At 39.8% G+C, this 24,518-nt stretch overlaps 1 protein-coding gene across 2 annotated transcripts in view; it reads right to left on the bottom strand.

The window, feature by feature from the left end:
- Positions 1–1,770: 1,770 nt before the first annotated feature.
- PKNOX1 (PBX/knotted 1 homeobox 1) overlaps positions 1,771–24,518 on the bottom strand; it is a 39,057-nt gene continuing 16,309 nt past the window's right edge. For both annotated transcript variants that reach the window (XM_027902669.1, XM_027901882.1), the window contains 9 exons: positions 21,811–21,938; positions 20,479–20,650; positions 11,611–11,781; positions 10,075–10,174; positions 9,158–9,255; positions 7,006–7,134; positions 5,847–5,923; positions 4,079–4,251; positions 1,771–3,139 (listed from right to left, as the gene is read on the bottom strand). In XM_027902669.1, the coding sequence (XP_027758470.1) occupies positions 2,928–3,139; positions 4,079–4,251; positions 5,847–5,923; positions 7,006–7,134; positions 9,158–9,255; positions 10,075–10,174; positions 11,611–11,781; positions 20,479–20,650; positions 21,811–21,938 (1,260 nt within the window). In that variant the 3' untranslated portion in view covers positions 1,771–2,927. The remainder of the gene's footprint in view (positions 3,140–4,078; positions 4,252–5,846; positions 5,924–7,005; positions 7,135–9,157; positions 9,256–10,074; positions 10,175–11,610; positions 11,782–20,478; positions 20,651–21,810; positions 21,939–24,518) is intronic.

Genomic DNA, 24,518 nt, shown 5'->3' with positions numbered 1-24,518 from the left:
AAAAAAAAAAAAAAAAAAAAAAGCTAACTAGATAATGGCTTCTCTCTGAAAAATAAACTTTCAGGAGTTTGCAAACCCTGAGGCCTGGTTGTTTCCAATTGAGTTCCAAGTGGCACATAACAACATATTCCTGTATTCCTGAAGCCTCTTCCAGTTGGTTGTATAGACACTAAATTGCTTTAAGGCCTTCTCTCTTTTTAGGATCTCAGTCCTCATAGTTTCGAGGTGTGGGCAAAGGCCCATTGCCACGTGACCTCCAAAGCATGGAAGTTTTGTCCACTTTGGTTTGCCCTTCCCTTCCCTGCTGGCTGTTTGCTACCCCCGGGATCAGCTGGATGAGCTGCTCCCAAGCCCACCTGGAAGCAGGATGGGCAAAGCCTGAGGCAGCAACAGCTGATCAGGGAAGGAAAGGAGATGGTGAAAAACAGCCTGGTGCTCCAGCACAGCCTGATTTGGAAGAGCAGGTGTTTGTCCTGTACTCACTGAAAAGCAGATTATTCCTCTGCCTGCAAGTACAAGGATTAAAGGTCTACTAAACATGAACAAAGGTGGCTGTATAAAAACCCCAAACCAACCAACAAACATGACCTGCTGTATAATGGAAACTGCGGGGGTGATGAAGCACTTTTGGAGTTAAATCAAAAACAATTAAAAATACAAAATCTGTCTCTCTGTTCCAGTAATCTCAGTTATCTTTTGCAGGGGCAGTAGGTTGAATGTTTCCAAAGGAGCAGGATTCATACGTGGTTTCTGTCCTTTAAAATGTTTTGGGGTCAAACCGGATTTGACGACAGCCTTTGAAATAGTTATGCTATGTCAACACCTTCCTAATTAAACCTTTCATTATTCATTTACCTTGCTGTTTAACAAACATGGCACATCGGTGGCAAAGCAGAGAAGTCAGAAGAAAACAAGTTCTTTAGGAATTACCACTCCAGTGGAGCAGATCGTCACAGCATTTGAACTAAGGAAGATCCTCAGCCAGGAATAAGTGAGTGCCACAGCAGAAACATCACTCGTGTTGAGTAAAACCAACACCAATTTTTTTTTTTTTTAAACAGCTACCAGTCACTGAAAACTAGTATTATTTTCCACGTGCACGTGGCAGCGCTACTGACATTTCTTCCTTAAGTTTTTCTTCACATCAACTCACACCTGCTTTGGAATCTGCAGTGACCACCTTCCAACCATTCAGGCACGTCCAAGAGCAGGTGTGTTAATCCTACCAAAATCAACGGGACCGAAGCACACGCGCCTGAGTGCCCTGTGAAGCACAAATTAGGTATTCAATTAAATATTTGCACCTGTCCAAGGGCTTTGTTCAAATACAATGTCTAAAAGCTAACATTTTTTTTTTCCCCTGTCACCATCAGAAACGCAACTAGATCTGCCCTAAACCAGAAGGACGTTCTGATCTAACCCAACACTGTGACAAACAGGATTAAAAAGGGGACGTTGATCATACCACGAGGCTCCCGGAGTCTGTTATTTGTACTTGACAAAGGGAAATACAAAAGTTCCAAAAGTTCGTGGATAGACAGACACAGACTTTAAACTTTGGGAAAATTAAAGAAATGAACTGTTACCACAAAAAAAAAAAAAAACAAACAACCCAAAACCAAAAAAAAACCCAGCTGTTTTCACAACAGCTCTTCGTTTTTAAATGACACACAAGGGTTTTCTACTCTAATAAAGCCTGCTGTATATTCTGGTAGTAAACTTCAGATTTGAAGAAATTTTTATATAAATCCATAAGTTATATTTCTTTTCGTATTAGGGGAAAATATTTCAAATGCAATAAAATAGCAGAATTCATGACTGTATAGTAGGCAGCTTTTCTTTTTTTTTTTTTTCAGATTCAGTTGTACAAACTATAAACTGTTAAGTTCCTCTAGCAACTGGAAAAGTTGTGGGTATTTGAATTTACTTACCTGAATAGTCATTTAGCAAATATTTTCAGATACAAGTCTAGATACAGAGTTATGTAATTTGAATATTAGTTTACACATAATATAAATCAATGTTTGACAATATCAAAATCCCATCAAACAGTGGGCCCTTCTTATGCTATTATCAAATATAGTATATCACCGTGGGATAGCTGAGAATCATAGAATGCTACTGTAGGCATGTTTATTAAATTGGGTCAGTTTTCAGACCTTCCAAATAGGAATACTAAACATTTATTTTTCCCCTCTGGAAATTTTTTTTTTCCTCCTCCTCCTGCTTAATACAGTCATCATCCCAATTTCTAGTGAATTTATAAAAATATTTTTTTTTTTTATCCAATAACCCCAGCAAGGTAAAAATAGGAGTTTTTATAGCAAATGATAAACAGGCTCACGGACTATGAGAGAAACTAAACTTATTTAAATTGCCATACATTCTCTACTGAATCACACATCAACAGTTCCTTTTTATGTGTGTTGCTGTCCACCTCAGACTAGCAGTTTTTAAGGTGCAGAAGCATCTTTCAAATATATGCATCTAACTTAATAATCAAGTTTCACACACTAGTGTCACATGCTTTAAATTTACATCACCTGCCCATCCAAAGCTGTGTTAAATAACAGCACTAATTGAAACTGCATAATTCATCAGAAACTGCAGCACTTCCAATTCATAGAACAAAGGGGTGCTTACGTGGTTCTTTATATTACTAGATATAATTTTCTGAAATAAGAAAAAGGAAAAAAGAACCGGGAAAAAAAAAAAAACAATCCACATTTGAAAGAAGTTGCTGCACCTGCAAAAACACTCTTTAAGCTTACTATGAAATACAAAAAAGTGCACCCTTCTATATCTACATATAAAACATATTAGAAATAAAACTTGTGTAAAATGTTTGCTGTGCAAACTATAAAAAGTCAGTCAGTCAGTCCATTCTTTTTTTTCTTCCTAAGTGTTTCGTCACGCTCTCTCGCTTCCTACTGCAGAGAATCGCTGTTATCCAAGACCAGCCCGCTGATGTTCGTTGTTGAGAGGTCTCCTCCATCGTCTTCCCCGCTGTCTACAGACTCATCCTCGCTCTGCCCTGCCATCATGACTTGCTGAACAGCCAAAGTAGCACCATCAGATGACAAAGACTGGAGACTGTCTACATTCATGTTGACTGGAGCTGTAATGGTGACAACGGCGCCTGCAGGAGCACAACCACAGTAATTCGGCATCTTTCTTGCTTTCCAGTTTTAAGTAATACATATTTATTATTTATAACAGGGTTTTTTTTTCCAATCAACAGGAAGAAAACCTAAGAAACTAAATTAAAAGAAAAGCCGTATGGGTCGTCAAACATTCAAACATCAGGAAATGCCAGGATTAAGTTGGTCAGGAATCTTAAATTTAGCTGTGTTACAGACACCCACTGCAGCAATTCTCCAATCAAGTCATCACAAGACCATTTCTGCAAAGTATTCCAGCTTAATTCATTGCAGAAAAATGGGAGTGTTCATAGAGATTAAAGGAGATTTAAATGGACAAAGCTGTTGTCAGGTCCAGCACAGGCTGAGGGAAAAGTTGCTGCAAACTGAGAAGGAACAAATGACCAGGCAGCACGACAGAAAGGGTGATCCTGAGATTAAAGCAGCTATTTATCTTTCTGAAATTAGGTCTTTTTGTGTGATCTGGTGCTGAGAAAGTTACTTCAGCCAGAGTCTTTGGAGACTCTATTACATCTCTCTGCCTCTCGCTGTTCACCTCAAAACACGTGAGGCAGATGTAGAATTGCAGATGCTCAGCAATGACACTGAAGCTGCAGCCCCGTAGTGCTCATCAAAGAGAACACTCCTGACGTGCACACACGTTCTGAGGGGCCTTAGTTGTACATCAGAGCTGTACATCTCGCTTTTGTTCTGCTGTTTCATAACTTTTGAGACAAAAGCAACAGTCTCTCAGCACAAAATCCAGTAAAATATTCCTCTGAAAACACAGACAATAAAGAGAAAAAAAATTCACACGTTCCTGTTGTGTTTTCCCAGATTAAAACCATGTTTATACTGAGACATGAAGAAGTTCCCCTCCCCACAAAAAGGCACCAATCCCTCCATTTCCCATTTGACTATCCCCGGTCCCTCCTTACCGTCGGACATGGTCAGCTCGCTGGATTGCTGCTGAGCAACTCCTGAGGCGATGGAGTCAGGCCAGAACCTCTGGACTGGCCGGTTCTGAGCTGTTTTCTTCTTTGTTTTGGGAGTTTCGGAACAACTGGAATCCAGCATGGGCTGAAGAATTCGCCTTCTAGCATTGATAAACCTGAACACAATCGAGGGCAAGGAGAACTTGTGACCAGCTGGCTGTGAATTCTCTCTCACATGCACAAAGCATGCAGTGGAAAGTCAAAAATCAGGAATATAAATCTTTCTGCCCATTAGATGGGCTTCTTTTTTTTTTTTTTTTTTTAAAGCTTTTTTTCTGCTTTTAGAATACCCACATCTTTTGGTTTTGGCAAACTAGCTAGGAAAGTGCTTCCATCATTTTGCAGCTCGCAGCATTTCCCCCCCACCCTCACCTCAGAAGGAAAAATCCTCCAGACAGCACAACTGATGTACAATTCAGGATCTTATTAAAAACTAAGCACCAGAAAACTTGCTGACAAGCACAGCTCAGAAAGCTGATACTCTTCTCATTAGGGTCCACCTAAAATCTAGCCCCTGCCTAACCTAGTTTGTTTGGCCTGGTTTCATTTACTTCCTTGAGCTTCCGCATTACTTATTTTATAGGCTCCCTGGCTTTCCAAGGGCTGGCTCCTGATCCAGGAGACAACAGCAAACACATTTTTCGGATCTTTCCCAATTCCTTTTCGTTCCCTGGTTTTCACTTGTTTACTTTAGCGTGTTAATCGCTGCCCTTCCCCTTCCTGCTAGTGAACAAGAAAACGCTTCAAACAACGTCTCATTAGCTACCAGCAATCAACTGAATCAACTTCGATGCAGGGAGCTGTGCCAAGGAGCTGGGAGTGAGGATACCATCCCTGAATCTGACAAAACACAGCCAGGACACACACCTTTGCCTGCAATGGAGGGAGGTTGGTTGCAGCTGGCAGGTCCACGTGGTGTAATAAAATGCTCTTCACAGACAGCAGTCAGATCCCAGGCCACAGAGCTCCGTGACTACATGTCCCACAGGCAGAGTTACACTGTTCCACTTTTGGAACCTGAGTTCTGTCACTATCTTAAGTATTTCCCCACTGGACCCCTCTGCAGCCACTCAGCCAGTGCCCTCTTTGAAATCTGAGGAAGATCCCTGTTGGACTTTGCTGCAGTAATTTTAGGAACTGAACCCACAGGCCGAATAGGTGCGTGCTGGCACTTTCCCTCCTCTCTTCTGGGGGGGCAGGTGTCTTATCTTACACCTCCAGTGAAGATAAAACATGCTAAAACATGCTGAACCACGAACTAGTGCAGCTGAGGTACTGCCACTCTCCAGACATCACTGCTCAAAGGAGCATCCTTTGATGCAAGGCCAGAATCAATATCTGTTGACAGTAAATTCTTAAATGTTTGCAACCTTTTCAGAGCTTCAGGTCACTGAACACCTTTCATCTTCCATTTCTTTACTTGCAGAAGAGAAAGGAGAGTTCTTCCATCTCTCTCAGCAACAGAACAGAATTCCTTAATGTTGCAATGTTTTCTGGAGTCCTTACATAATTTCAGTGGCATGACTATTATTATACTTTAGGAAAATGACACGTCTCTGTATCAGTGCACAACTCCTGTATTTCCACACAGGTTTTGTAGCATATGTAGAACAGCCAGTTCAGTTCCAGATATCCAGCTTACACTCTCACCTATTTCTATGCTGTAAGCACGTGGAGATAATGACATATTAAATAAGGGGTTTGCTCTTACCAGTTGTTAACCTGGAGTAGTGTCAGATTTGTTTGTGCTGCAATCTGCTTCTTCTCATCCTCTGTTGGGTACGGATGCTAAAGAGGCCAAAAAAGCAAACAAAAAAAGGCATAAGCTTGTTTCATCTCCTCATCAAAAATAAGGGCTCCTTTATTACGACTGATTAAAGCTGCTCCTCATCAAAAATAAGAATTCCTTTATTACAACAGATTAAAGCTGCTGGATTAAGACCATCTGACTCATTAAAACACGGACTTCAGAAACCTCACAAACTTTTATAGATATAAATAATTTAACAAGGGGCGCTTTACTACACGAAACTGATTTTATCCTTGAAAGTGTCTACGACACCATTAAACTACTGATGTGTAATCCAGAAGAAAAAGCTTCCCATGGCCAGCAGTCTTTACTAAGCAGCGTGATCCCAGGGCAACACAGCATGTGATAACATCTGATTAGTTATGCTGTCTAAAGGCAATGTCATATGAGAGCACTGACAAGCACTTTCCAGTTAAATAAAGCTGCTCTGAACTAAACAGATGAAGTCAGGGTATGTAACACGAGAGGCGCACATGCAGTTTCCCTGTATCAGTTTTCTGCTGTGAAATGGCTGTGAAATACAAAATATCCATCAACTAAACATTGTCATGTAACTTGAGGCCCGTTTATCCTTTCCAGGTAAGTATTTATGCAAAGGAAAGAGGTTCTGTTGAAAGCACAAGTAGATAGTAACACACTTGGTACACATTAGGACTGTTGGAAAGGAGATAAAGCCAGAAAATTTGAAAATTTTCCTCTACCAAAAGTATGCCCAAAACACCACAAAACACAGACGGAATTATTTTTCCTTGTGCCATGAACCAGGGTGTAGAGAGCGTTAAGTTCTCAGCACAGTGAAATGAAGAAAGCTTCCCTTTAACAATGTTTATTGAGACCATGAAGTACAAACGTAACATCCCTATTAAAATATATTAAAATAATAATGAAATCAACTGACATTAGACCGTGGAACTACTCCAAATGACTTCAGGGAAAACTGAACTGAGATTACACAAAGGACAAGAGAATAAATTCATCTTCTTTATAAAGCAAAGTTGTAAGAGACCACATAAAAGAGTTACACAAAAAACTGTGTCTCCTGACCATGCTCAGTCCTTACCCCTATGTGCTGAAAAAGCCAAGATCTCATCACATTTGTAGCGTGCTTGGGAAGAACTCCTCTTTTATTTTTTGATGAGCCATCATCTTGATGCAAGATGCCTAGATCTTGGTTTAATTGCAACTGAAGCTGCACATACAAATTTAGAAGAAATAAGGCAGTTAGCACAGTAATTAATAGTTCTGTGTCAATGAATGAGCAACTCATGTATTGAACAAAAAGAAATTAGGATTGAATATTTTGAATAAACTCACCGTGTGCAAATATAAACAACTATGGAAGCTGCAAAATGCTACTGATTTGAGACTTAAACAAAGGGTAAAGTAAAATTAATTATTATGCTAGAGTTGCAAACAATGATGACAAAGGTCCTCTTAAAAAATGCATCTAAATTCTCCAAGAGCAGGAAGATCTATATGCTAGAACTTTACAACACTCTTACTACTTCCTAAATATTTCTTTCTCTTTCTTTTTCACTTTCTATGGATACAGCAAATAATTTGCACATTGGTTATCTGAACATTTAGGAATACATTCTCAAATGCTTACACAGAGAGAAGGAGAAACAGCATAAAAATTGCATATAAGTTTCTAATTCAGACAATTATAACTGAAATCGTTCTAAATCAGGTTTTACAGACAAACTGGAGCAATTTCTTAAGCCAATCATTATGTCTGTTTCCTGTATGAAACTAGTTTTAAACAAGATTTAAGCTATTTAATTATAAGAAATATATATTGGGAGCACACTTTTATCTCCAAAATAATGCTTTACATTCTAAATAATCTGCTTGTATATGAAGGCTTTATAATGATCTTTCAACAGCTCTCCACCTTTACTTTTCCCTACCTCCACAGCATTGTGAAACACTCAAAAAGAAGAAACTGAAGAAGGATTTTCTATGGAATTCAGGTCCAAACCTATGCACAGGTGGGACTGGAGATTCCTACTAACATCAAGAGTAGTCACAGATGTGTATAGAAGGTCAAGTCCTTTTTTTTTGTTTGTAGACTATAGGCATTATTTTCCACTCAGTATTTATTTCTTTTTGCCATAAGAAGTATAAAAAACATCTTTCTTCAAAACCACTTCAGTATAGGAGAGTAATTTTACACATTTCTTTCTGCAAGGTGTCTGAAGCCAGAACTGTATGTGTTCTAGGCAAGTACATATATGCTCCTGCCAAATAAAAGAACATTCTGTGCATGCTTTTTTTGGTTGGAAAGTCAAAATAAGGAAGAAAAGAAGCCAGTGAGTCAGTGATTACCAACAGATTCTGTGGAGATGGTAGCTCCTCATTCACATTTTTAATTGACTCCAGATTCCTGGAAGATTTGATTTACCACTTCCAGCTCCAAGAGAAAGCTAGCAAGGTTTTCTGCAGCTAAAGATGGTCTAGTTTTCATGTTTCCTTTTCCTTGGTTGTTCCTTTGAATTCTCCAGATCCAGCCCTCGGGAGCCTCCCCCAAAAGAGTGCTGGCCCTTATCTTATAGGGTGTGACACAGTGAGCCAAATGTGAGGATCTCCCATAGCCTCAACTGAGTATCTTCAAGGTTTTACAGCAAAAATGCTTCCCAAAATAGACTAACTCTGAAGTACATACAGTTCCACAGTACCAGTGGTTGCCATCACTAGAAAAAAAGTCAGAATTCTCACAACAGCAGTGTGGCACCGTAATGCAATCCAGTAAATCTATCCAGCCATAAACCTCATTCAACAATTAAAAAGTTGTACAAATTGAAGATGTGTCTAATTCAAAGGGGATTTTGTTTTGGAGAGTTGTGTTTCGTTTTTTTTCTTGGGGGAGGAGGTTAGAGGTGTTTTGTTTTGTTTTAATTTTAGTTCTTTTTTTTTTCCTTTTTTATCCTTATTTCCATGTACCTATACTCTTCTGCCATCGTTAAAAAAGACATTTAACAGGTAGGAACTATGATGTGGCAAGGGAGCTCTGTCTGGGATCTCCAGATTACGCCATGTTACACAACCTGTAACTCCTACAGCAGCGCTTGCACTAATTTTACACGAGTTACTACGTGTGAGTACACAGAGCTAGTTCTGACAGCCTGCCAAATTTAAACCAAACCTCTTAAAACCACTGGAGATCTACCTGAAACCCAGAATAACTACTCTGTGAAGCCCATGAAACAAACCTGAGAGTTCTGGATCCGAATAGTCCCAGGTGACAGCGCCTGTGTCACCACCTGGCCTTGTGGAGTGACCACCGTGACTGGCTGATACACCGTCCCCCCTTAAAGCAAAACAGCAACACAGATTGCAGGTGAGTGACAGCCCTTCAAGCATTATTCTCTTTAAACACATAAAGGCATCAGCACTGCAGGCAACACAAGATTTTTGATAATATATTTACTCAATTTTTTTTCTAGTAAGCACCTAAGATGTGCTCTTCGCTACACTAAAACTTTCTTCCATCCACAGAAGACTGTAGGAAATTTGATTATATTTCCCTGTATTTTAGGCATCCTAAATCTGTTTTCAAGGGAAAATGCCACGATTATCAGGCTATAAAAAAAAAATTGTTTTGTTTCAAGTCTTCAAAAAGCGTCTCAACACCAAAACCACACCTATGTGAGTGCAATGGTTAGGGCAGACAGCTGGGTTTGTTTTAAAACCCTGCTTAGAAGGAAGATAAAATGTTTCAGTTAAAATCTAATTTCTACAATAGCAGGACAACCAGGACAGACTTGCAGGTGTGGTTCCCAACTCCAGGGAGCCTGAGGCAGCCAACAAGTGAAATGTTTTAGGTAATGCCTGTTTTTTGTCAAATAGAATTCTTTTTAAAGGGGAAGAAGGTCTCTAAAATCTCTTTGTAGTGTTGTACAGGAAGATCTCTTAATACTATATACAATTAAGTGCCACTCACATAGTCATACTTGGTATACAAAAAATTAAAACAAACCTTCATAAAACAGTAAAGCACCTGACTGTATTATAACAACTTTTCAGGTATTAAAACACATTTTGTAAAAGTCTTTGTGTATTTTTTGAAACAACTACTAAATAAGCCAACACGAAAAGCAAGGTGCCAGTTGTTTTTACTTTGTCATACCTGCTACTGTTGCCATAGTTACATTTCCCTGCTGCAATGCTGATGCTGGCACCATAATCCCTTGGGGACTGAGTGTGCCTGCAATGGCACTTGGAATTTGCTAGGAAAAAATAAAGCAATTAGTTGCTTGGATTTTTTTTTAAACTTTTTTGTTTGTTTGTTTGTAAGGAGATAAACCATGCTTGTGTATTTTTGTATTTTGTATTATGCATTTTTGGTTCTAAAACACATTTGGAGCTTAATCACAGGACTACCTTCAAAGGGAGACTTCATTAGAGGTTCATCATTAGCTACATTAACTTCCTCATTATCACCAACCATTACCTTTGAAAACCCTCATGAAAGCAACTGTTAGATGTAAAACTACCTTCAGAAATTCTAGTTCTGGGTATATAAATAGCAAGAGAAACAGTTTCCAAAAGCACAAGGGAAAAAGGACAGATGAAATGACCCTTGATGCTCTGATTACAAGCATCAAAGCTTTAGAATTTTAGTTATTACCTTAATTCCATCAATTTCAAAATTATTAAGTATTCAAGATGCCCAGTATGTTTTATTCTGCTCAATATAGTTCTTATTCAACCCTGACCAGGCAAACTCTTACACATTCCTTAATAAGTATGAATAATTTCTTTTGATAGCAAATGTAAAACGTAGGAGACGTACAAAAAACACCTTTAAAAGGTTTTTTTTTTTGGTCTGATTTTAGAATCTCCTTTCCACACTGAAACCTAAGGAAGGAGTCCAGAAGGTGGAGTTTAAAAGTCACTGAGGCTTTTTTGAATACAGAGCATCAGACATGTGAGTAATTCTGAGAAGGGCCATCCCTCAAGACTCATTATCCTGTAGGTACTTGGGTGTCAGGGCTCACTTTGCAGCATTTAACAGCAAAGATGTCAACCATAACGTACAAACTGTTGTTAATTGTTACCAATTTACTACCAAAAAAAGCAACTGGCTGTTGCATTTAGCGATGTCAACAATATATAAACTGAGGTTCCTATGTATAGAAATGGGTCCTTTCCATAATTACACATTTACCAGGGGTGACAAGCAATGACAGACATCTCCAACATTGCAACTATAATTCATCAGACATTGTCTGTTTGTTCCAGACTGTGTATAAAGTGTATCAGTCACCTCAGTATTTCAGTGAAGCAAATTAGACGAAGGAGACCTTCTTAATATGGACATCTTTTTCTTCTCCTTTGTATTCTGTTTCCTACCCTCCTTCCAACAAAACAGCAAATCCAGGCTATTCTGACTATTTACAGTTGCTGAACTGGGGGAAAATCATAAAAGCATGACGGACAATAAAAAACTGAGCCCATGTTCTGGCATATTTGAACAAATTTGTCCATCAGGCAGTGCACACACACACAAAAAAATAATAAAATAGCTCTTCCTACTCTTAGTAACTGATTTGAGAAAGGAAATTGCAGAAACTCTGTTTGCAAACTAATAGCAAGAGAAGTGGAGCTGTAAGCTCCTAAGGAAATCTAAGCAAAACCACACTCAGATGTATGTGGAACATACCTGAGATTGCACAGGTGAATAAGGACTGCCAGGCTCTCCACTTAAGAGAGTTTCACTGTTCATTTTTGTCTTCAGGCAGGCAATGTAACGACTACAGAAATCCTTGCAGAGCTCATTAACCTTTTCCAGCTCAAGCAGATGGATACGAAGAACTTGGATTGCTTTTACCATCTAAGGGAGAGGAATTGGGGGAAAAAAACCCCGTTAGAAACAAAATAACTGTTAATTAAAAAAAAAATATTTGATGTGAGATGTAAGCAAAACACCACTTTCCAGTGCCAAAGATCACCCAATTAAAGCAGAATTACTAATTGCTAAGGCCTGAAAGGTGAAAGGAACATAAGCCAACTACCACACAGGGGGAGCAGAACAGGCCAACAACGTGACCTTTGTCACATGAGGCACATTAGGAAGGCAGAGCACAGCGAAGGTGTCACAGGGCACGGGATGATCTTTAACCCCATCCAACAACTCCGTGCCACAAACCACCCAAGAATGAAAGTGAAGAAAAGTGATCCCACCCACACGTGTTATTTGGAAAGAAAGGTTGGGACAGGCTTGGCCACCAGCAGTTGTCTTGAGCTCTATAAATCAGAGATATCAGCTCCAGCTCCACGTCGCACCCTGACCCAAGGAGACCAAAAGTGTACAGATGAGTGTGAGACACACTGAGAAGACCCTCCTGTGATTTCATCATCAATTTGTCCCACAGACTGCTGGGGAGGGTAAAAATACAGGAAATGGCCTGTCATCTCACCCGTAACCAAAAATTAACAGCTTCTATTTTTCAATTAAATTAGAATAAAGAGGTCCCAAGCTTTGTCACATTGCTCAACAAAGCTTAAAGTAATCAAACAGCTTTTCAGTCCTACAGCTTTTATTTAAGTTCCTCCGCAAGGGCATGTCAAAGATGAACAACTCTCAGGTAAAAACCTTGTAAGAACTTTCAGGTGAGGAGACTGGTTCTGAAACATAAACCATCAAATAAAAAGCACTAAGCTCAATAAAAACCCGACACGTTTAAACAAAAATCAAAGTGCAGGAGATATGTATGTGGTAAGAAGACTTATCATGCTTACTGTAAGAAAAAAGACTTGTAAGCCTGGATAACCAGTGGCATTACATACTGCATAAAAATAGCTGAGGTGATTGTAAGGGTCATGGCAGAAGATCAAAAGCCAAAACCAAACCCAGATGGTCTAAATTTTCATGAAGCAGTAAGAAATCCAGGGCATTCGAATATGTACACAACACATTAGCAAAGTAATTATTTTTCACACAGCATGCCACCCCCAACAATTATGTGCTATGTTAAATCTCCAAGAGAAATACCCTTTGGTTTTATGAAACTGAGTAATTATAATTTTGAGGCAAAGTGCAGAGCTTGATTTTGTAATTATTTGGAAAAACTCCTCCTATATGAAGGGTCATTTCCCTGGCCACAGCTCTGAATCCAGTGACCAGCAATGATGCCTTATGAACTAATCCACCTATTGCTTCTAACTCAAGAAGCAAATTGGGAGGTGAAGTTGCCTTTTTTTCAAAGCACCTGGAAGAGACCAAGGCAGGAAAACGTTTGGATGTGCTCCCCTCATCACCATGACAATTTAGCTTTCGTTGTGACAGATCTTCTCCCTGTTTTTCCAGCAGAAGGTATTCCAGTTGTAGGACACTCACCCAGTATAGACAATTGTATGTTAAAATAAACAAGAGGGGAAAAAAAAGGAAGAGATAAAAAAAAAGAAAGAAAACCTTATTTCTTCTCAGGGCTAAAAAGAAAAAAAAAAAATTACACGTATCTTTCAAAGCACAGCTGCAGAAAAATCTGAGCTGTAGATGTGAGGCAGTGGATCCAAATTAGTATCTGGTAACTCTTTGGACCTATGATACCAAAAGCCTTTGAAATAATAAGTGCAACGACCCAGCACTGAGGCGTAAAACACTGATCTTCTAAACCAGCCCAGGTTGCTGTTTAAACTGTGTTTAAGTACCTTCAAACACAACAAAGTTAAACCATGCAAATTTAATTAGATTTTAACACAAAACAAAGGTCCTCCATGTCTAAGCGTACCCTGTTTCAGAGACAAAATAAAGCTTAAACTAGAAAATTCTTCGTATGCTGCAGATCAACACACTGCACATATGTCAGTGAGTGTTTTAAACATTCAGCTAAACCTGAGGTAGCAAAAATATGCCTTTGGACACATAATATTTAACTATATTAGGGATTAGTTTTGCTCGGTCAAGAGGGTTTTTTTTTTCCTTAAAACATTACCCATATTTGTATTATTTATTTATCAGCATGTGTTTGGATTTTTCTCACAGGAGGAAAAATAAAAGTCCTTCCTTCAGTTGGATTTTAGTTTCAAACTGATGGCCAATACCTGAAGTGATAACTGAATTAAAGTCAGAATTAACCATAAATCAAGAATCAGTAACACTATCCAGGTCTCTCCAGAGACTGTCACTGTCACACTACTCTTGCAGGAAGCTGTGCTAGAAGGCAAACAAAACCTTGTAAGTACGCCATGCCTGTCACCAGGACTTATTAATTAATTTACAACTATACTAATTGTGGCCATATGGCTCCTGCTCTCTTGCAGCATGGGTGGACCAAAGTTCCATGTCAGCAGAAATTCACCTTTTCCTTGAAACTAAAAACAAAACAAAAACAAAAACACACACACACGCACAAAAAAAACAAGCACAAAAAACAAACAAACAAACAAACAAAAAACCCAAAAAAACAATAAAATCAAGAACTCCTGATAAAATCACCCATGTTGAAGAAAATTAATACAAAGAAATGTTCAGACAGGCCACAGCAGCAGTAATAGTTCATTCCTGTGTTCTTAAAAGACACAACTTCAAAATCTACAACCATGTTTTTTGGGTTTTAGTGCTCTTGGATGGAATATGCCACAGGACGATAGATTTTTATATGTCAATTGATTCAGTTTTCTCAGCTGTAGAAATAAACATGGCCTATAATTTCAGACAACATACATGAAAGAATCTCCATACACTGACACATAATCTCACCCAAATAACTCTCTCCATTCGCAAAAAAACCCAAACAATTAAAATTCATTCACAGCTCACCTACCTCCCTGACCCAAACTCTCCTGGGGTGATTTAGGTCTTCAGGGGAAGAACACAAACTCTGGGAGAGGGGATATTTTGTCTTCACTTGTTTTGATTTGAAAAACCTCTTTCCCCTATTTTGAGTTCTCAGCTACCAGACATAGCTAGGAAAGGTATAACTACAGGTTTATGAGACAGTTCTGCACATTAAAATAGTAAGAAAACTTGCCAGGAATGTGTGACTTGTTCAGCCAAGAATATTCAAATTACATCAGCTGGCTTCACCACTACAACTTACCCTGACACAGCTAAGAATTCAATAGGACAGTCTTAGAGAAGAGGGTACTGAACCAAAAATCCTTACCCCGAACGAAACAAAAAACTTGAGGGGTCTTCAAAAAAGTCAGTGAGTGTCCTGTTCAAATACAAAAGTGAGAGCATGTTTAACACTCCTTGTTTTGTACTGCTTCTAGATTTGACAAAGCCTTAAGTAACCTGCTCTGACTTAACAGCTGACCCTACTTTGTGCAGGGGGTTGGACTGCAGACCTCTTGATGAGCTTGTTGTCCAACCTGAACCATCCTGTGGTCCTGTGAATGTGGGGTAATTTAAAAAGTCACCCAAATGGGGGGAGAGTTTACTCTGAACAGAAGTTACTCAAGAGGTAGGAACAACCCAGAGATGCAAACACTCATGCTGAAAAACCTCTCACACAGTCAGGTTCCTCCATGTCTAAGTCCTAAGCACAAAAGGATATAAATGGAGGAAAAAAAAAAAAAAGAGCAGTTTAGAGCATTGATTTATTCCAAGATCCGTTTTATCTGTGAAAATGAGGTAGAGATGGCAAAGGGAAGGGGTGAAGGGAATGAAGCTCCAACAGATGATACTCCATGTAATGAGGACACTGAGCTGGAAGATGAGAATTTCCAGAAAGAAGAATGTGCACTTGGGAACCTCTGGCTAGTGATACAGAGCAGAATTTGCTGCAAACACACATCTGATACTGATGCTTTATGTAAGTACTAAGGTGGATGCAAATAACATTCCAAAAAACATAAGGAGGCAGTTAAAGCTTAGAAAAGAAAGCACACTTCCAGTCTAGTAAGTAAAACACAAGCACAGCCTTCAGCTTCAACTTCATTCCCACAGGGAGTAGGATTTCAAAAGGGAAGGTCTGCAGGACAGGATGGGTCAGGTTGGAAGGGACCACAGTGGGTCATCTGGTCCAACCTCCCTGCTCCAGCAGGGCCATCCCAGAGCACATGGCACAGGATTGTGTCCAGATGGGTCTGGAATATCCCCAGGGAGGAGACTCCATATCCTTTCTGGACAATCTGTTCAGTGCTGGGTCACTGCACAGCGAAGAAGTTCTTCCTCTTGTCCAGGTGGAACTTGCTGGGCATCAGTTCCTGCCTGTTCCTCTTGTGCCATTGCTGGGCCCCCCCGAGCAGAGCCTGGTCCATCCTCTGCCCCCTCCCTGCAGACACTTATTGATGAGGTCCCCTCTAAAGCTGCGTTTCTTGCAGCTGATCAGCACTTTCATGAAGTTCAGAGAACATCAACAGAGACACAACAAGTGACCAAGACTCAGAAAAGAGAACAAAATCATTGAAAACTGGAAGAAACCTGCAGAGGACATTCCAAGATAGAGGACAGTTCTGGTTCAACACGCTGTGCCAGGCACATCTATAAGAGCTAAATCCTTACTGCAAAAAAACCCAGACCATAAAATTGTAGCTCCCTTTTACCTCTCTGAATAATCTAAGCCCAAATGGCTAGTCAGTGGAGTCAGAAGGGAAAAGTTTCAAAGTTCTGTTTGCAGCCAACAGTTCTTGAAGAGCAAATGTAGCTACCATAGAAAAGCCACTTCCTTTGTGTATTTATTTGGGATGGATTGGAACCCAGGGGAGAGTTCCAGTCCAAAGACAACTGCCTCTCCTGACTGGAAGATGAATCTGCATTAAAATACACACGTACCTAGAACGTCAAGACCTCCTACACCTCAGAGCAAGCTGATAAAAAGTGTCCAGGAGCAGAAAATGAAGCTTCTCAGTTTTCTTTCAACTGATCTCAGAACTGAACTTTGCATTTTCCTCCTATATGCTCTTCCTTGGAAAGAAAAGAGGCATCTTAGACACCTCTGAAATGCAGGAAGAGACAACAACTGAAACTTCACACTTCAGGGAAGCCACAGGACAATTTTGTGGTTGTTTTTTTTTTTTTTTTAAATGCTGCAGGTTTTGAACACAAACCATTGCTGACTCTATTACATGAATGCAAATAGAGAGAAAAAAAACAGGAACACAGCAATAAACCAAATAAAAAATAAACTTAACCCAAATAAAACATAAACTTAATCCATGTCATTTCAGGGAGTATCCTAAAAAACCATTTAAGTGGAAAACACCTTCCACAAGGAAGTGTAACTTTTTCCACATCTTTTCAAATTCTTGTAATTTCTTCTGAGAAATTCTCACTCTCTTAAATATGCTGAAGCCTAATACCAAAGTTCTGAGCCATCCAGAAGCCAACAGTTACAGAAATGTTCTTATCCATTTCACTGCAAAAACCCTGCTTTGACCACGTGCCTGACAACGTCAGACTTGGTAAAGACACTGCAGAATAAGAGGCCTGGTAACACTATTTCTGGGTTGACCACAACCCTTTGCCTTGCTGCTTCAAGATCATCCATTTATGCTGTTGGAGCGTTTAACTGGAAGGAACAGAATGCCTCCATCTAGACAATAAAGTCTGAAACCTGGTTTACAGGCCAGGCTTAACAATATGTGGGTGTCCTTAAAATTAAGTTTCAGGTGGATGCTACCTGTATTTCCCAGCGCTGGAATCCTTTATACTAACAATGCAGGAAGCCACCAATTAATTCAGAATGAGAACCATAATACCCAAGTAATGAGGTAATCTCGACTGTATCTTTAGAGCTACTCAAGTTGGAACAACCACACACTGCTCTTAATGAACTTCCTTTCTGGTCACACTGATCCAAAGCCTGCACCACCCAGGTTAACATTCCTTTGGATGAAAACCAAGCTCTTCCTTTGGAATATGCAAGCGAGAGCACAATGTGGAACGCTGCCAGGACTGTAAGTGACCCCTACAATCATCATCTGTGACCTTTCATAATTTCTGTCATCTGGTTAATTAGCCAGCAGGCAGCACAGAGAATGAAATTATATTCTGCTGGTTTGAAGCCATCAGTTTAAAGTTCCATCACAAAAAACGTGAAGTGCGGGTGAGTTTTACATCAAACCAAACCAGCTGAATTATGGCCAATTTCCTTACTGTGACTCTGCAGATAGGACTTGAATTTGGCTCCTTAGAGTACTGTGATACTCAATTTATCCCGGTTTAGCTCTGACTCCAAGCTGAACAATTGGAAGCATTTACAACTGATTTGTCTGACTCTCTTGGATCCAGGTGGAAAGCAAGCAGTTGTCTGGCCTACCTGCTCCACCCTTCTAGCCCGTTCTAATTATCAGCCCCAACAGCTTCTCCTTTCAAGTGAACAGTTGAATTAATGTTGGTAGTTAAAAAGGGAAGGACAGAACAACAGAAGATGTAACAAAGGTTCACAGTAGAGGCCCTCTCTACAGAAAAAAGACATTTTTAATCTGTGTAAAAATGTATATATTTATTTGACACAAGGCAGAAAAAAACTGCCCATCTGCAGCCTTCTCTGTGCAAGCACCAATATTTCAAGCTGAAGAAGAGACTAAAAACAATAGTAGCCAGTTCACTACTTGACAGAAACTCTTCTTCTGCTCATTGCCCCAGACAAAATGATCAGCATGACAGAATGTCAGCTGTTCAGAGTTCCCAGACTCCAGGACAGGCAGAGGACGAGCTGCACTCAGATTTCATTTGGCTTCTAGTAACAGAAAGTCACAGCTAACAAAACGACCACAGGACATGAGTTCAACGCCAAAGATTTTTGATTTTGCACCATGGTTTTACTTTAAGATGGTACTGACCTCAGGAGCCACAGGATCTAAGACATAAATGTTTCCTCATCCACCTCAAGCAAAATCAGGCAGATTTGTGCAGCCCATCAGCAGAGGTGAAAACCACATGAAACAAGAGACTTTGTCGCCACCAAAACCACAAACAACTGACAAGGAAGGACTGTTTAAACACAGCAGACCTGTCTACTACCAGAGTAACACAGACCTGAGAGAATGTTCGTGTACGACCAAAAGCACCCAGGAAACAGGCCAAGGCACTCAGGATCTTTGGGAAACCATTATTTGGAGGCTCACAGAAACCAGAGAACAGCTGAGGTTGGAAGGGACCTCTGGAGACTGTTTAATCCAGAACTCCCGCTCAAAGCAAGGTCACCTAAGGGCAGGTTCCTCAGGGCCATGCTGAGTTTTGACTATCCCCACATGGAGACTTCACAACCTCCCTGGGCAACCTGTACTATTCAATCCACCTCGCATAAAGTAAAAAGGATTTAATGGAACTTCCCTGTGTTTCAATTTAAGTCCATTTCATCTTGTCCTTTCCCTGGGCATCACTGAGAGGACACTCCAGAAGTGTCCCACCAGTGCCAAGCAGAAGGAAAGGATCATGTCCCTCAACCTGCTGACAATTCTCTTCCTAACACAGCGTATGTTGAATTCCTTTACTTCAAGGATGCACTGCTGCCTCCCACTTGTCTTGGTGTCCACCAGGACTGTCAGATTCCTTCCCATAAAGCTGCTTTCCAGCGGGTTGGCCCCCAGGGTGTACCAGTGGAAGGGCAATTATTGCTCCCTAGGTACAGGACTTGGCATTTCCCTTTGTGGAACTCCACGAGATTCCTGTTTGCCTACTTCTCCAAAGCCAACAAAGCACCTCTCAATGGTGGCAGAACCAACTGTGCACCAGCCACTCCTCCCAGTAATCCTTTGAGCCCAGCAGTTCACCCAGTTTTCAGTCCACCTCACTCCTCATTTATCTAGTCCATACTTTATTGGTTTGTCTACGAGGACATCGTAAGAGACACCAAAATTCAAGATCAATCACATCCACTGCTCTCTCCTCATCCACTGAGCCCAAGCTACTACATCCCACCTACTAGATTTCAGCTGTGCTTCTGCAAAGAAACTGGGATTAGAGAGATAAAACAGAATATTTGTATTGAATCCAGAGTTACAAATGAAGCAAATAACCTGAGGCTCAGGAAGTCAGCAGACCTGCTTCATGCAAGACAGAACTAACTCTCATTTCTGAACTAAAATACTGAAGGCAAGTATATCCAAGAGAGGGGAAATCACAGATCCATCACAGGAAGGACTTTCAGAAAGCCTAAAGGAGTCAGTGGCATGTGAGAAATAATTTGTATATGGTAAAGAGTTTCTAAGCTAATCTTATAAGGGCTCTTCTCCCACATTAATTAGATGAACCCTGAGTAAAAAAACAGCTGGAAAAAATTTACATTGATTACCTGTTTTTTTATAAATATATGTTATACACTTTAAAATTGAAAATGCAGAGTCAACCTGGCTGTGGCAAGGACATGTTTCTGTTTGTCTCCAACACAGTGATCTCAGCCAGCTCAGAATAGGAAACAACTGGGAAGGGCCCAATGTAAATTTACAGATAAGAGAGAAAAAAAGGGGTCAGAACAAACTTCAAAAAATGTTTCTCTGCATTAACATAAATAAGAGTCTCTCACAGGAAGAAAAATGTGAGGAGAAACTATAAGCACCAGTTGAGGTCAGGAATTAGGAAGAAGATGCAAATGTGATGACTGTTTCAGATATAAAACAAGCAGCTTATACTCACCAAATTATCAGTTTCTGGGTCTTCACAGAAAAAAGGTTTTCCTTCTTTCTCCTGCTTCCTTACGAAGTTTTCAATATCTACATCAAAACTAGCAGAAGTTGTGCCTTCTGAGCCTTGTGTAGATTGTTCACATTTTTCAAATAATAGTGCTAACAAGGGAAATAGTGGGTGCCTAGGAAAAAAGGTTTAAATATGTGAATAAGTATTTTCACTTATGTGTACACCACTGAAAATTAGGACATCTAGCTCAGATGAGGTCACAGTCACTCATGGAAGTGTGACAAGCCTTGGAAGAGACTGCATTTAGCACCACTGGTAGTGGCAAAATATGATAGAAGTTTATTTTCATTTTGATTTATCACTCTCTAGAGGCAAATACAGCACTAAAATAGGTATATATTTAAATATATTTAAATAAAGAGAACGATCACAAAAGCTCTGACATACTGTTTAATTCACTGTAATTGAATAAGGGATACATTATTACAGTGCAAGAGAAACGAGAATTAGGATTTACAAACAGGATGAATGCAGATTTAAATGAAGTCTGACAAAGTTCATTTATTCTTTAATGTGGGCCATATTTATACATCACAAAATAACTTCAAAGAATTGAAAATAGTATCCAGGCTGTACTCAGAGGCCTCCTATGAAATCATGCTCTGAGGAGATGATGATTTTGTTAGCACAAGTCTGTAAATGAGTGAATACATCTTTCAGCTTCAGGTTGGCTTTTTTTGGTAGTTTGTTTGTTCATTTTTTCATTTTTTCCCTTTTCTTTTTTAACCTGAATAATTCTGCCTTTATAAAATGGTTAAAGTGAAACAACATTTAATCTCATCAAAACTGAGCAAACTGCTTAGCACAGCACTTAACACTGAAAAATCTCAAATTAGTGTGTTTGTACATCAATATTTAATCCCTTTTGAGCTAATTACTGGGCAATAGATTGTTACTGCTAAAAAAAAAAAAAAAGGAACAAAGATCACCCTAATTACAATAAAAATAAAAACCTTGCATTTAAGATAAAAACTACAGTCTAACAAATAGTGACCACAGTTTGACAGTCTAAGGTAGCTTGCTAAATATCCATTAGAACATCCATTAAAACTACTGAAATTAAAGAATCCTGCTATCTAGGGAAGTTTTTTTTCTTGGCTGATGACTGACAGTGAGGCTAATTTGATCTCATTTTTTTTCCCCCTGCAAACCATGGAGACAGTTAGCCAAGAGATCATCTGATTTTAAGCTAGTTATTATTATTTATTGAAAAAAAATAATAAATCCTCTACTCTTTACCCTTCAAAAGACAGAACACGAGTCCATTACTACCTGTAAATGGCCTGCTTGTCTGCATCCATTGGAGTTTGAGATTCTACAGGGGCAGGACTCACCCCTTCTGCATCAGTTTCAGAGCAGTTGGGATCTTGTTCAGTTTTTAACTCTGTCACCACTTGCATCTGTAGGGAAAGAGTAAGTTACAAGTAAATCTGTAGCCTTGACGTAAAATAAGGGCACTGTTCTCTAAGAAGAGAGGGAAGCAAAGGGCTCCTAAATTGCCAGAAGGTTGGTATGACTTGGCAGTGACACAAAAAGTAGCAGTAACAAAACCCCTCTTTTAATCCTTGACACTTTTTTATGGGTAAAGGTCACTCCAAGTTTCAGTATTTGGCTTTAAAATGGGGATGACAGATATCAGTAAATTGTTAAAGCATTCTGTCTCTGAAGTGCCTGTTTTTGGAACAGGCTAAAGGACACTGCTCCAAAAAATTTATGGGGATGTCTGCATGAAAGCCCTCTGGGATGAAATCAATGTAAAGAAAAGTTTCTCCCCTTAAGTTTTCTTTATTTCTTACTGTACATTGTATCAGGATACTGAAGGAGAGGATCTCCAAATTTTTCTTGTCCATTAAAATGCACGTTTTCTCAAGAAGAACTGAAATATTCTGTGTCCCTCCAAAATCCTTCCATTATCAGGAGCACAACCTCCCCTGACCCTTACCCCTCCACTTTACCTATTGCAGTGACCAATTATTTTAGGAGAGAGCAGCAGGAACTGCTTCTACACATGCATTTAACACTCAGTCAAACAATGAGCCACCACTGGAAAAGCAACACAGAGCCACAGCTTCCACTGAGCACCTCCTGAATTGCAGCAGGTGGCTGGGAACACCTTCAGGGTGCTTTGAAAGTGATTTTCCCATCACCTCCAGCTAAATATCTTTTGGACTGAAAGGTCTCAAAGGAACCTGACCTATGAAAGTCATTGTTTCCATCCCTCAACCCAAATTCCTTGGATTTCAGCCCATCGAGCATCTGAACAAAGGCATGAAATCACTGCAGCCTTTTCTCCTACTTCTCCAGCAAGTTTTATCTTGATGGAGGATGGACATTGTTCCAGACTTCTCCAGGCAGCCAGAACTGACCACTGCAGAGAGGAAGTGTACAGAATAAATTGCCCTGCCCTCTTCTCCCATCGGATGAAAGTGTCTCATCACTCACAGGAACCCTCCCAGAGGAGGGCTGGCCTCCAGATACTATGAGAGAACCTGACTCTGGCAGAATTTATTTCCACACAACAAAAACCAGAAGAATCTGTGCTGTTCTGCACGTGAAGTCTGGAAGAACCAAAAGCTTTGTGCTTTGTCACCTGTAGGGGCCAAGCCACCTCCTAGCAAAATCAGAAACAGGAAATCCAGCAGCTCCCACCCAACTGAGCAGCCTGACTTGCAAAAAGCTTCCTCCAGAGGAGACTTTTAAGCCAGAATGCTTGCAAAAAAACACCCCAAACAAACATACATCTAATGGACTCATTTCTTGGCTAATGACAGGAAGGGGGAGCAAATTAAAAGGGGATGACTCAGACAAGTGATTATAAATGCTGGCCATACAGCTGCAGAGTTTGAAGGGAGAGAATATGTTCAGCTGGGGTTCTATCTCATCACAAAGAGGAAATAGCTCACTTAAAACTGCAAGATATTTTCTGTGGGCCATTTCCAAACTACAAAAACAGCAGGCACCTGAATTACCTGGACACCGAGAGCTTGAAACACAGAACAAATAAAGACAGAAAAAGCTCTCTCCCAATCTGTTATTAAGAAAAAAACCCAGATTTTACTTTCACTGATGTGCCACAGGATGGCATCTACTTGGTGGGGGAATAAAGCCAAGGATGTAAAGCAGGTGAGAGACGGGAGAGAAATTAGAACTGCAGTGAAAGAAACAAACAAAAACAACAACCCCCCAATAATCCCAGACTTCGTTCAAACAAACATCTCCTAAGAGCTGGGAAAAGTTGCTGCTTTTCTTCTGATTGTTCCCCATTGTTGCCATCTGCTGACAGAAGGACTTGTATCTACTGCTTCGGGCTGATACAGTAACCTAAAAATGCGACTGCAGAGTACAGCCCTGTAGGCAGGACTTGTCTCCAGTTAACAGCATCTTAATTCAGCTATTCAAATTGTTGCAATATACAGCCTGTTGCACAAAAAATAGCAACATATCCCAGCGTGTTTCATTATTCCAGCAGTTTGCTAATTCAAAACTGGACTCTGAGCGAGCAGCTTTTCAATTATCAATTCTAATCCATAACCTCATTAAAATGAATTTAAGTCTGTAACCAGTTTTCAAGCTGAAGCATAATTCCACCAATTTAAATGCAGTCAAAAGAGCATATAATTCCAGATAATTTTTCCTTCAGCTGATGAAGACCACAGATGTGACTGTGTAAATACCTTCTGTCTGTTGTAACTTCAGATACAGGAACACTGAAGTACCATACACACAAAATATTACAGAAACCCCTTTGGCTTTCCTAAAAATGGGATTACAGCACACAAATAATTCAGTGCAGACACAGAGTAAAACCCCTTACCGAATCATTCTTTCAGAAGTTAAGCAAAACCATGCAAAAATTAATTAAACCTTTAATAGGCACCCAAGAATTAAAGTGATAAGCTGCTATAGTTTAAAGATCTTTCTTTACAAACAAGACCAGACAATTAAACAATGGCAAAGCAGCCACTGAGGACAAAGCCACT

The sequence above is a fragment of the Empidonax traillii genome, unplaced genomic scaffold (assembly GCF_003031625.1).
Source record: "Empidonax traillii isolate 1590-97213 ecotype Southwest subspecies unplaced genomic scaffold, ASM303162v1 scaffold1:size7828297, whole genome shotgun sequence".
NCBI lineage: Eukaryota > Metazoa > Chordata > Aves > Passeriformes > Tyrannidae > Empidonax > Empidonax traillii.
The sequence above is the reverse complement of the archived record's forward strand: the minus strand, read 5'-3'. Positions and strand labels throughout refer to the sequence as shown.